This window comes from Nerophis lumbriciformis, linkage group LG26 (genome assembly GCF_033978685.3).
Source record: "Nerophis lumbriciformis linkage group LG26, RoL_Nlum_v2.1, whole genome shotgun sequence".
Taxonomy (NCBI): Eukaryota; Metazoa; Chordata; class Actinopteri; order Syngnathiformes; family Syngnathidae; genus Nerophis; species Nerophis lumbriciformis.
This window is the reverse complement of record NC_084573.2, coordinates 26,935,384-26,949,743: the sequence shown is the minus strand read 5'-3', so window position 1 is coordinate 26,949,743 and position 14,360 is coordinate 26,935,384. Positions and strand designations below refer to the sequence as shown.

At 38.9% G+C, this 14,360-nt stretch overlaps 1 protein-coding gene across 2 annotated transcripts in view; it reads right to left on the bottom strand.

Moving 5' to 3' along the window:
• Positions 1-13,302, bottom strand: part of mia3 (MIA SH3 domain ER export factor 3) — a 46,950-nt gene extending 33,648 nt beyond the window's left edge. Inside the window, exons 1-4 of one of the 2 annotated variants that reach the window (XM_061987084.2) lie at positions 13,034-13,302; positions 5,207-5,340; positions 5,034-5,120; positions 277-2,611 (exon numbers count right to left, since the gene is read on the bottom strand). In XM_061987084.2, coding sequence (XP_061843068.1) covers positions 277-2,611; positions 5,034-5,120; positions 5,207-5,340; positions 13,034-13,154 — 2,677 coding nt within the window. In that variant the 5' untranslated portion in view covers positions 13,155-13,302. The remainder of the gene's footprint in view (positions 1-276; positions 2,612-5,033; positions 5,121-5,206; positions 5,341-13,033) is intronic. The other variant, XM_061987085.2, reaches the window with a different exon arrangement.
• Between the last annotated feature and the right edge of the window lie 1,058 nt (positions 13,303-14,360).

Sequence of the window (14,360 nt, the reverse complement as noted above, 5' to 3'; positions counted from 1 at the left end):
AAATGAAGCAACAACAACAACAACAACTGCAGAGCAGCTAAGAAATACGATACTGCCTGGTGAGACATTTTGGACTTTTGCGAACGTTTATAAATTTTATTGCAAATTTAGACAAACGAGCCTCAACGTTTCAATCACATGTTTTTATGATTGTTTTTTCTACTCGTCTGTTTTTCTCCACAAAATAGGACTTGAAAAAACATGAATCGTCTTATAATTGGGTCAATGTGGTAAGACAAAACATGACACAAGATTGGAATAAAAAAACAGACCTACCCTGGTCATTATTTGACGCTTTCTCTGTTGCCAAAGGTGCGCTATCGCTCGCTGCAGAATATTTCTGTCGCAGGTGGAAGGCAAGCTCCTGGAAGTCATCCAGTATTTCCGTTTCCTCATCTAGCATGCCCATTCGCTGCTCGTCGTCATATTTCTCATGGCGGCTATCCAGCATCTTCTCAATTTCATCCAATATGGTATTCTCTGAGTTCTCCAAGATGTTCTCTAGCGCCTCTTCGATGTCTTGCACTGTGCCCGTGTGTGCGAGACGGGTAGCTTGCAACTCGACGTCCAGGTCCGAGAACATGGCCTCCACTTTGTAGAGATTCTTGAGACCTAGAAGCTTCTGGAAACGCACCATCTTCTCTATGGTGTAGTGCCCTTGCAGCAGAGTCAGCCTCAGTATGCGGTCACTGTACTGTGGCTCTGGAACTGGGGGTGGACTTGTCACTGTAGAGGGTTTCTTAGTCTGTGCGTCATACGACTTTGACAAATAAAGTGCATTTTCATCCTCAAGTAGTTCTTCTATTTCCTCAGATTTCTCTTTGTGCACGCCAAGGGGTCCCTCGTCCGTAGGTGGCTCGTCCTGTTGATGATTATTGCTTTCAGAATCAAGTAGGATGTCATTTCCTGTGGTTTTAGGCTTAGGTGTACGGAGCAAATCTAAGGATTCCATCCCTTTTGACTCATCACTGATCGTTTCTGGAACTTCTGGAATTTCTTCACGTATTTCTGTTTCATTTTCATGTAAGCTGTCCATTTGCTCCGTTGCAATGCCGCTGTCGTGTGTATCTTCTTTGATAACCTGCGCTTCGTCATCCTTTACAGCTTCACTGTGTTCATCTGACACTCGGTTAAACAAGTGACCACGTGGTTCTTTTCGCGATACAAAATCTTCTTCTCGTTGTACTGGCTCATCAATGGACTTTGGTGTTTGACTTCGAAGATCCTTATGTTTGAAGTCTGTGTCCTCAGAACCATCGTCCTGCTCAAACAAGAGTTCCTCAACCAACTGTTCTGGTGAATCTAGATTTTCTGTTACTTTGCTTTCTTCAGGGAGTCTAAATGCAGCGTCTGTTGAATCACTATGCATCAAACCTTGGCTATCATGTCTTTTGTGTTCTTCGGGTTGTGCAACAGTACTACCCATCAAATCTAGGTTACCTGCTGCTTCGTTTACTTCAGCTTGTACAACTGTAGAATCTGGCGAATCTCTACTGATCCGATCTACGTGATCTGCTACTTCGTTTTCTTCAGCATATAATAATGCAGAATCTAGCGTATCTCTACTGATCGAGTCGAGGTTATCTGCTGCCTCGTTTTCTTCAGTGTGTACAAATGCAGAATCTGGCGAATCTCTACCGATCCAATCTACGTTACCCAGTGTTTCGTTTTCTTCAGTAAACGCTGAATTCGGTGAATCGGTAAGGACTGTATCTGTGTCCTCTGCTGCAGTGTCTTCTGGTGCTTCCAAGAACTCCTCATGGGTTTCTGAGTCTGGCTCTTCCTCATCCTCTTCCTCTGAACTTGTTTCCCCCTCAGTCTTCACTCCACCAGTCACAGCTGAAAACAGGTCATCAAATAGCGTTGATGCGACCTTCGCTTCCTTGGTTTTTGGTTCGTCGATATGTGTTGTCACCGGCTTGGTCGAACTGTCCGCTTCCTCTTCTTCAGAAAAAGATTCCTCTTCTTCAGAAAAAGATAAAGTTGATCTTTTCTCGTCCATATCATGTTCTTCATTTGAAAGATCCTCAAACATTTCCCCCTGTTCATATGCAGTGACTTTCGTGGTGGAGTCGTCATCTGTGACGACGGCGTCGAAGGTCGAGCCAAAGGAAGTTTTCAAATCTAAAATTTCCTCTCCTTGAGAAGTCATGGTTTTTTGGCTTTCTGACACAAGATCATCTTTGCGCAGAGAGTCCTCCTCAAGGTGGACATCTTTGGTTTCATGCTTCTCTAACTCAATATCTTCAAGAAAAGAGGCTATGGTTGTTCTCTGCTCATTCTGTTGGTCCCCTGCCACTCCGCTAGTGTTATCAGGTACAGCTGTTGTGTCAGGCAGTCCTTCTTGAGTAGAGGGAGATTTGTTTGCACCATCAAGTTGAGGCAAAGAGGCACTTTGATCATGTGGGACGATGCCAATATCCGCAGTGACTACATTGCTGTCAATCAACCGCTCTTCCTTCTCCTCTGGTGGGTCCTCTGGCACTTGGGTTGGGTCAGAATCACTTATAACTTCACGGTCACTGTCCTTAGATGAGGAGCCCAACAGAGAGTCTATCTCGTAGTTGTCAAAGCGGTCAAATCCTGTGTCAAAACAGACAAAATCTGTCTCCTGTAAAGTAGAGAGAAGACAAGTAATTTCCAGCATCACCGCTTTTCAAGTAATCTATGTGCAAATAATGCAGTATATCCCAACCACTGTACTGCAGCAAATTACTATGCTGTAAGAGATCATCAAGTGTGCAGTGGGAAATCATGCAAATTTCATAAATTGGTCCAAAAATGTAAATGTATTTAGTAGGGCTGCGAATCTTTGGCCACCACACGATTCGATTCAATTCTTGGGGAAAATGATTTGATTGAACATCTGTACTTTTTTTAATAACATTGGATACCAGTTCAAAGATTAACTACATCCCTCCATAAAATAGGTAAACAGCTCTGATTAATTTCTATATTACCGTACTTAAAATAAAATTGTTTTTGTTTAATAAAAGGCTTCCCAAACATTTAATAAAGTCAAATACAAATAAGGCAAGTATCCCACACTTGTCTTTTCTAAAGTAAATATGTACAGCAGGTATAAGCATTTACATCAACAATATGATTTGCCTGAGTGGCTGGAAATGGAAGTTTGAGAAAAAAAAAAAAGAAAACAATGATTTTGATTGTTTAAGAATTGTTACAAATAAGAATCGCGGTTAATATGAAAATCTATTTTTATTGACACCCTTAGTATTTAGTTGTCTAATTTGCAAAATTGGCCCTGCAGTGGGAGACACAACTTAGCAACAAACATGAATCAAAATCGTGGCCTTATACTCAACTTAGCTGGCCTTTTACTTAACTTCATAGTTTAGTGTTTTTGCGGCCCGCGCAACCATGGCGGTTAATAGTTTAATATGTTATGACAATCTTGAATGCAACTTGAAAGAACACGGCGCTAAGACAAAAATTACCACCGGCTAGCTTATGTTACTATTAGTGGTTTAACAGAACACATTTGATTGACAATTGTCTATATTTTTTACAATTACAAAGTTTATGAAATTAAAATTTTTACCGGCCCAAATAAAATGATTGCTGTTTACGGCGGTCACTCACTCGGTCTCGTCAACACGTACGCGCAGTGAGCGTGTGTACACATACAAAAGCAGTCCAAGGGAAGCAACAAACAATTTGCAGTCATGTTGTTGATATGATGGAATATACTGTACATTCGATGACAGCTAAGTACCCGGTACATTCGATGACAGCTAACGCTATCTAAATTGCTATAATTAGCCAACAACGGCCAAAGTTAATGCGCATGCATGTGTTATGTAATTATGTCATTACGTAAGACACAGTAAATTTTGCAAACAGCAAAAATTCTAAATCTTTTTTTTTCTTCTTTTCAATCTACCCTGTTCAGCCACTCAGGCAAATCACATTGCTGATGTAGATGCCCATATCTGCTGTACATATTTGCTTTAGAAAGGAGAAATGTTGGATACTTCTCTTGTTGCCCTATTTGTATTTGACTTTATCAAATGTTTGGGTGGAATTTTATTAAACAAAACTTTTCTTTTAAGTAATATAAACATTGATCAAAGCTGTTTGTCCATTTTATGGAGCAATGTAATTAGTCATAGAACTGGCACCCAATGTTAGTAAAAAAAGTATTGATTTTGAATCGAGAAGATTTTTGAATAGAGTATCGTGTCTGAATCTAATTGTTACACCGAAAAATCTAATTGAATTGTGTGGTGCCAAAAGATTCACAGCCCTAAAAATTACAGCACAATAAACACATTTGGCAACACAAAAGAACATCTTCTGTTAAGCAAGTTAAATTATCTCTTAAATTAGTGTAAAAATATGCAAATTTTACATTCAAATGTACATTTTTGATGACTTCAGGGTCACTATAGCTGCTGGTAGAAGTAGTTAACAAATTTAAACACTGGTTAAAACGTGATTCTGAAGTGAATACTTGATGTGGCCCAGCCTCACCCATGACTCTACTTCCAGCAGCCCCCAGGTAAATTGAGCTTGTGACCCACAATTTAGAGGGTTCTGAATACTCGCTAAATACTGCGTAGTTGGCAATACTAATAAACCCTGCTACTATTGTACATCTTTTTATTTTCTGACAGACCAGGTGCATAATATGCGTGTTAAGAAGCAGAGTTACAATGCCATCCGCTGTACGACGCCGTAACAACAAACTACACTCACAGACAGTACCATGATATTGTGTTTATGAGCGAGGTAGCGCCAAATCTATCTGTGGCGGTACAAATGTATTTGTCTCGGGCCATCACAAAAAAATGTATGTGTGTGAAACACTATTTGTTCATCTATCTATTCCAGTACCATATAGTGGCAGACAGTATACAGCTACGTACGTACACAAAAAATTTGCTTGGTGGTTTGTAGTGACATGTGTGCTTTTGCTAAATAAAAGGTTGGGAGACGCTTAAAAATAATGCAAAGCAAGCAATTCAATGGGTGTGGCAATATTTAAGCTGTCTAAACCGGACATGTTCTACCTCTGTTGGAACTTCAACTTCGTTGTCTGTATACACATGGTTGACGGCGAGGAGGTCCATTGGGAAATAACCAAAATGGTTTCCAACCTGCAGACAAGAGGCCAAAAATATATTGACGCCACACATGTCGGAAAGCCTTCGGACTGCATATTTCATCAGGACTCTATACTCACGCTCCCAGCCCATATGTCAGCCCTTCTTCCTGACAATTTGTAGTACACATAGACCGTTTCTGAGTTCTTGAATGACAAAAAGCGGCAGTCCGGTCCAGAGAAATCTGCCACTGCTTTCCCACGACATAGGAGCACTGGAAAAAATAGAAGTGTTCGAAAAGGTATGTAGTTATTGCTCAACTTGTTTCCTAACAACATACACAAAAGATGTAAAAATATTCATAGCATACTTATTTGATAGAGCTGTTACAGAATACACATATTGCACGAACCAGATATACCAAATAGCTACTTTGCAGAAAGGTGACAGCCAATTAAAACATTTATCAATGAAATTTAATGCACAGATGAAAAATCACCTCAACAATAACAGAGTAACCAGCAGAAAGATCGTGGGGTATTCCAGGTAGAAGATTTAACAAACTCTTGAGTCTAAACCTGACATCTGAGTTAATTTACCCTAAGATGGGAAATGGAGTGTTGGGTTGCAGAACAGATGATCTTCTGAGTTAGTTCAATCAACCCCGAGTTTATTACCTCCGATTTAAGACCACAACAAAAAGTAATGATCAGTGGAGCAGCGATTCTTCGATTCACCATAGTAACTGGGGACAAAGAAAGTAGTCTTTGTTTACCCAGCTGAAAGTGAATGTGTGTTTGTTTTTGGAAAGAAAAGTAATACAGTAGAATAACGGAGTGAAGTGAGAGACAATGACTAATTTCAAAAACACACATGGAAACAGCTGAAAATAATCTGATTTGTTTTAATCATATTTGACATGTAAAGTCAGTGCAATGTAAGGAAAATGTAAAGTAAATTATTTTTTTCTAACCAGGCGCTTTCTGGTGTGACATATTTCTTGAAATACAAAAAATAATCTGGTCGGCAGGTTATTTTACTTGTAAGTGAAACAGCTCAAATATTAGTTATACTTACAATAATGAAAACATAAATTCAAAACAAATGACTAAAACAGATTAAATATCTGAAATCAAGGTGAAACTTTTTTTTTTGGCCAACAATAGTTTTTTCTAATTAGTTCACATTTTTGTGTTTGGAAGACGATGCGGTTCTCAACAGGCTATATATACATCACACAAATTATTGTTATATTTACAATAATTAAAATTAAATGTACATTTCTCCTTGTTAAATGTGTTTTTTTAATCAAAACAGATTTAATTTATATTAGATATCAAGGATTTTTCAATTGACTGACATAATTTTTTTCCCCGTAGCAGTCTAATGACCTCAAAATCCCCTGCTGGCATGAATCTTCATGACTTCATTTTGTTTTAGCATCCACTGATTAAAAGAACTGACATGTCATGCATGACATTTTTCTTCTAGTTTATCAGGAGGGAGGAGTTTAGAAAAAGACTTGTTTGTTCAAGAAAATCTCAATTAATTGAAGAAATTCTGCCAGCAAGCAGGTTTAGTTCAAGGAGTAAGTTACTATGGCAACAGACTCCAAATTTGACATCTCTCTTTCTGAAAACTTACTGAATTTCCCTTATCTCAGAGGGCTGTGAATCTTTGGGAACCACACAATTCGGTTCGATTCCTGGGAGTAACGATTCGATTCTAGATTCAAAATTATTCTCTATTGAAAATCAATACTTTAATAACATTGGGTGCCAGTTATATCATTAACTACATTCCTCTATAAAATGAACCACTGCGATAAATTTCTATATTACTTTAAAAAAATAAAAAAGGTTTTGTTTAACAAAATTCTACCCAAACATTTAATAAAATCCAATACAAATAAGGCAACAAGAGAAGTATCCAACGCTTCTCTTTTCTTAAGTAAATCTGTACAGCATATATGATCATGTTCATCAACAATATGATTTGCCTGAGTGGCTGGACAGGAAACATTAAAAAAAAAAAAAAAAAAAAAACATTTTTGAATTGATTCAGTTAAAAATTCATTTTTTTTTTTTTTTGACACTCCTAAGGTTTCACTTACCCTGCTTTCTGGACTACCTCTTATTGTCAAAAAACATGGAGCTATGGCACCACCTTATGGAATGTTTGCAAGAAAAACAACAACAATAGCCAATATTTCAGAATACAGTAATTCCCACCAATAGTGTAATATATGTGTGAATTTTAAAAGATTGTGATCCTCATATTATCTTATAACTGCTACCATTGATTGTTTCCTTGATAAAAATAACTATAATACGGAGACACTTTTTTCGAACGGCTCTTTTAAAAGGAACGGCTGCTCCAGATCGGCTCCCTTCAAAGAGCCATAGATCACATCTCTAATGCACAAGCAAACTTAACAGTTTCTATGAATCTTTTGATTTTCGATTTTGTATCATTTTTGTGATTGCAGGATTTTTTTTTAATAAGCAGCATTGTCCCGTTGCAAGTTACGGTTTTGGTTCATTTTTGTGTTTGGTTTAGAGATGGGATGCACGGCTTTTTGATATAAGAGTCGATTCTTGAGAATCTGTTCATTTCAAAGAGCCGTTCAAAAGATTGGCTCGTTGTTATAGTTTTTTTTAGTTTTTTTTTATCAAAGAAACAATCACTAAAATCTGCAAAAAGATAAGATGTGTATCAGAATAATTTACATTTACACAAATATCACTCTAGTGGTGGGAATTATTCTGAAATATTCGGCTATATTAAAAGTTTTTGTGTTTTCATTGTAAACATTCCATAGGGCGTAGCCATATTTCCATGCTTTGACAATGACATCACTAGGTTGAATATTCCCTCATCCAAAAAACGCTGGAGCACAAGAGCATGTTAACAATACACTTAAAAAATAACACAAATAAGTAAGAAAAAAAATTTAATAATGGATACAAAAATAAATAAAACTAGAATAAAAATTAGGAGATAAAATTGTGAGTACAAAATTGTACTAGCATACTTAGTGCGTGTATGCTTGAACTACTAAATATCAGAACAATGAAACAAAAGAGAAGCATATAAAAATAAATAAGTAAAAAACAAAATTAATACAATTAAAACATTACAATAAAAAAACATACATATTAACTGTTTTAATTTAAAAAAATGCTGACTAATTTTGTAGTGACGTGGGCAATTGCTGACGCTATAACTGCATGTGCCGAAAAAAACAAACCTGTACTGCTCACGAATGGGAATCACTTAACAGAGCCGTTCAAAAGACTCGATTTGTTCACAAACGCCACATCCCTATTTTCGTAGCGTTTGGACATTGTTGTGCGTTTGTCCCTGTCGGCCACCGTACCTTTTTTCCGTTTTCTCTACATCAGTGATTCTCAAACTAGTGGTACGCCAAAGAATCACTTAAATATTCAAACAAAGTGTTACTGTTCAAACTCAGTAACGCTACTTCTTAAATAAAACCTCTGCTTTGTTTTTGATTAATACTTTAGCCTACTACACTACTGTATGTTATTGTTGGTTATTATTGTGGTACTTGGAGAGCCATTTGAGAACCACTGCTGTACGATATAATGCGGGAATTTTATATCGTCATAAACCTTCAGGTGCTTATAAAACGGCGTAAAATAATATCTTACATCAGTGTTTTTCAACCACACACTAGTGTACCGTGAGATATTGTTTGGTGTGCCGTAGGAGATTACGTAATTTCACCTAATTGGGTTAAAATATTTTTTGCAAACCAGTAATTATAATCCGCAAATGTGCCGTTGAGTCTCTGTGCTGTCTAGAGCTCGGCAGGTTAACCGTGTAACACTCATCCATATCAGTAGGTGGCAGCAGGTAGCTAATTGCTTTGTAGATGTCGGGAACGACGACGATGGTTTGCAGGTAAAAAGGTATCTAACGTTTAAACCAAAAATAAACAAAAGGCGAGTGACGCTAACAAAAGGCATTGAAGCTTAGGGATGGCTATGCAAAACGAAGCTAAAACTGAACTGGCTGCAAAGTAAACAAAAACAGAATGCTGGACGACAGCAAAGACTTACAGCATGTGGAGCAGACGGCGCCCACAAAGTCCATCCGTACATGACATGACAATCAACACCAAAATTGGAGCGCAAGACAAGAACTAAAACACTACACACAGGAAAACACCAAAAAACTCAAAATAAGTCACGGCGTGATGTGACAGGTCGTAACAGTACACCTACTTTGAGACAAGAGCTATATTGATGCATGGTTGGCTATGGTTTGAATTCATATCCAACAATTGCGAGAACAACGTTTTACTGTCAATATTGGCTGCTGAGTTTCATTTTTTAACGTTTTCTGCTGGTGGTGTGCCTCTAGATTTTTTAAATGAAAAAATTGTGCCTTGGCTCAGAAAAGGTTGAAAAACACTGTCTTACATGACATAATCTGATATTGCTGCCAGTTAAATGCCCATGTATTTATAGTTTTCCTCCATCTCACAGTAGCTTCCTTTGCAGTTGCGTTTTGACTAAAGAAACTATTGTACGATAAAGTTTGCTAGACAACATCCCTAACAAGGTGTTGATGCAAATTCAAGCTGCTGTTACATTTACGCATGTTTTTTTAAACAACATAACTGGTTAACAATACACTGAAAAATAGACAAATAAGTAAGAAAAAATGCAATAATGGATAAAAAAAAATAATAATAATAAAAATTAGGAGATAAAATTGTCAGTACAAAATTGTACTAGAATACTTAGTGCGTGTATGCTTGCTTGAACAACTACATATCAGAAAAATTAAACAAAAAAGAAGCCAAATAAAAATAAATAAATAAAATTAAAAAAATAAATACAATTAAAACAATTTCAATTAAAAAAAAAATGCTGACTAATTTTGTAGTGACGTGGGCAATTGCCGACGCTATAACTGCATGTGTAGTAAAAAACAAACGAACTGCTCACTAATGGGAATCACTTAAGAGAACCGTTCAAAAGAATCGATTTGTTCGCAAACGTCACATCTCTATTTTGGTAGCGTTTGGACGTTGTTGTGCATTTTTCCCTGTCGGCCACTGTACCATTTCCCCTGTTTTCTCTCCGTCCGCGATTCTCAAACTAGTGATACGCCACATAATCACTTAAATATTCAAACAAAGTGTTACTGTTCAAAATCAGTAACGCTACAGTGGCCAAAAATAATTAATATAATTCTTAAATAAAACCTCTGCCTTGTTTTTCATTAATACTTTGGCCTACTACGCCAGTGTTTTTCAACCTTTCCTGAGCCGAAGCACATTTTTTTCATTGAAAAAATCCCGAGGCACACCACCAGCAGAAAAAAAAAAAAAAAGAAACCCAGCAGCCGATATAGACAATAAAAGGTCGTTCTCGCAATTGTTGGATATGAATTCCAACCATAACCAAGCATGCATCACTATAGCTCTTGTCTCAAAGTAGGTGTACTGTCATGACCTGTCACATCACGCTGTGACTTATTTGGAGTTTTTTGGTGTTTTCCTGTGTGTAGTGTTTTAGTTCATGTCTTGAAGTGAATTATATTTATATAGCGCTTTTTTTTCCCCCTGTAGTGACTCAAAGTGGTATAGCTCAGTTGGTAGAGTGACCGTGCCAGCAACTTGAGGGTTCCAGGTTCGATCCCAGCTTCTGCCATCCTAGTCTCTGCCGTTGTGTCCTTGGGCAAGACACTTTACCCACCTGCTCCCAGTGCCACCCACACTGGTTTAAATGTAACTTAGATATTGTGTTTCACTATGTAAAACGCTTTGAGTCACTAGAGAAAAAACGCTATATAAATATAATTCACGTTTTACGCTCCTATTTGGGTGTTGATTGTCATGTCATTTGTGGACGCCGTCTGCTCCACACGCTGTAAGTCTTTGCTGTCGTCCAGCATTCTGTTTTTGTTTACTTTGCAGCCAGTTCAGTTTTAGTTTTGCCTTTTCATAGCGGCACTCAATCAATCAATGTTTATTTATATAGCCCTAAATCACAAGTGTCTCAAAGGGCTGCACAAGCCACAACGACATCCTCGGTACAAAGCCCACATAAGGGCAAGGAAAAACTCACCCCAGTGGGACGTCGATGTGAATGACTATGAGAAACCTTGGAGAGGACCGCATATGTGGGTAACCCCCCCCCCCTAGGGGAGACCGAATGCAATGGATGTCGAGTGGGTCTGACATAATATTGTGAGAGTCCAGTCCATAGTGGATCCAACATAATAGAAAGAGTCCAGTCCATAGTGGGGCCAGCAGGACACCATCCCGAGCGGAGACGGGTCAGCAGCGCAGAGATGTTCCCAGCCGATGCACAGGCGAGCACACTCGCCTTTTGTTTATTTTTGGTTTAAGCCAGGGGTCGGCAACCCAAAATGTTGAAAGAGCCTTATTGGACCAAAAATACAAAAACAAATCTGTCTGGAGCCGCAAAAAATTAAGCCATATTACATACAGATAGTGTGTCATGAGATATAAATTGAATTAATATGACTTAAAGGAAACTAAATGACCTCAAATATAGCTACAAATGAGGCATAATGATGCAATATGTACATATAGCTAGCCTAAATAGCATGTTAGCATCGATTAGCTCGCAGTCATGCAGTGACCAAATATGTCTGATTAGCACTTCACACAAGTCAATAACATCTACAAAACTCCAAAACTCACCTTTGTGGATTCATGCACAACGTTAAAAGTTTGGTGGACAAAATGAGACAGAAAAAGAAGTGGCATAAAACACATCCTAGAAAGACGCAGAAAGATATACATGTAAACAAACTAAGGTGAGTTCAATGACTGCCAAAATTAGTAGGACAAAACGGCGCTCGCCAAATACTCGAATCAGTGAAGCATGTTTAATATAAACAGTGTGCTTCATAACAATTAGGGAGGTTTGTGTCATGTTTGCCCTCCTACAGAAACCATATTAAAACAAAATGTATTTATTTTTTCCATTTTTCATACATTTTTGAAAAAGCTCCAGAGAGCCACTAGGGCGGCGCTAAAATCTAGAGCCGCGGGTTGCCGACCCCTGGTTTAAGCATTAGACACCTTTTAAACTGCAAACCATTGTCGTCGTTCCCGACATCTACAAAGAAATTAGCTACCTGCTGCCACCTACTGGTATGGAAGAGTATTACACGGTTACTCTGCCGAGCTCTAGACAGTACCGAGACTCAACAACGGCGCATTTAGGGATTATAATTACTGGTTTGCAAAAAATATTTCTAACCCAATTAGGTGAAATTACATAATCTCCCACGGCACACCAGACAAAATATCACAGTAAACTAGTGTGCCGCGGCACAGTGGTTGAAAAACACTGTACTATGCTACTGTATTGTTGATTATTATGGTGGTACTTGGACAGCTAAGTGTGAACCACTGCTGTACGTTATAATGCGGGAGTTGTATATCGTCATAAACCTTCAGGTGATTATAAAACTGAGCAAAATAATATCTTACATGACACAATCTGATATTGCTCATGTATTTATAGTTTTCCTCCATCACACAGTAGCTTCCTTTGCAGTTGCGTTTGACTAAAGAAACTATAGTACAATAAAGGTTGCTAGACAACATCCCTAACAAGGTGTAGATGCAAATTCAAGCTGCTGTTACATTTAAGCATGTTTAAAAAAAAAAAAAACATAACTGACTAGTGGCTAATGTGTTGCTAGCATTAGCTAGCTAAAATGAGCTAGCAAGGCCGAAGCTGGCAGGCAGAATAACCTTCACTTTAAGCCAACGTTCACTTGGACAAACCGGTCAATAGCGACGTTGTCGCACGGATAAAAACAAACAGCCGCGGTCCAAGTTATCTCTGCAACAAACACGGACAGGCAACAGGTGAGGAGATAAGGAGTTTATGGCTGCTAGCTACGGATGATGGAGGGAGAAAGAGGCATTACTACTAAAGGGAACTTACTGCTGCACTCCTCGTCCGCACATCGCTTCAAATCGGAGAATCGCTTCTCCAACGCTGCGGTTGAGATAAAATTGAATAATAGTAATAAAAAGCCGTTTCGGTAAAAGTGCTTGGCTGCCATGCTGGCTGGGTTGCATGAGCAGCGGCTGACTGGCGAGGGCGCAGGGAGGCGACACGTCAGCACATCAGATCCGGCAACAAGGATCTCTTCTCTCTGCTGGGATTGTCGCTTGTTTGTTCTAGTAAAGAGATCTACTGCAACCCTATTCAATAATCATCTCAAGCCCAATTACAGTTGAACACTCTTTGACGCCATTCGTGTTCTTTTTTTTTTTTTTTTTGGAACACTCAGAGAGTGTTCTGGAAGATTCACAAGCATTTATTAAAAAGAGGTGGCAGGCAAATGTTACAGCGTTGGTCTCACTCCCGCAAAAGCATTGTCGATTGCCGTGTGTGCAGGGGGTGTCCAAAGTGCGGCCAGTGTTGCAAAACTCTGTTGAAATAGTTTAGTTTAGTCTTTATTTGAAGGGACAATGCACAGATCAAAGACAGATATGTTCTGCACCAGATTATAGCTAAATAGCTCATTTCCATCAACAGTCCCTGGCTGTCAGGTTCAAACACTGATGACATATACTAAACAGACACAAAGCAAGGAATCATGCAGAGACAGAGTTCAATTTGGCTCAATGAGGAGAGACGTTAGGGCTGCACACTCAGTTACAATCTCCCACCACGCTCTAAGGCAGGCCTGGGCAATTATTTTGACTCGGGGGCCACATTTAGAGAAAAAAATGTGTCTGGGGGCCGGTATATCTATTTTTAGGAACACTAATACAAAACCTCACAATAATGTCTGATTGAATGCTAAAACCGGCAGCACGGTGGAAGAGGGGTTAGTGCGTCTGCCTCACAATACGAAGGTCCTGAGTAGTCCTGGGTTCAATCCCGGGCTCGGGATCTTTCTGTGTGGAGTTTGCATGTTCTCCCCGTGACTGCGTGGGTTCCCTCCGGCTTCCTCCCACCTCTAAAGACATGCACCTGGGGATAGGTTGATTGGCAACACTAAATTGTCCCTAGTGTGTGAATGTGAGTGTGAATGTTGTCTGTCTATCTGTGTTGGCCCTGCGATGAGGTGGCGACTTGTCCAGGGTGTACCCCGCCTTCCGCCCGATTGTAGCTGAGATAGGCTCCAGCGCCCCCCGCGAACCCGAAGGGAATAAGCGGTAGAAAATGGATGGATGGATGAATGCTAAAAACGTTATGACAGACCGCCTTAAAAAACTTAATGGAATTTTACATTTTTCTGTGAACGATAAAACACGGA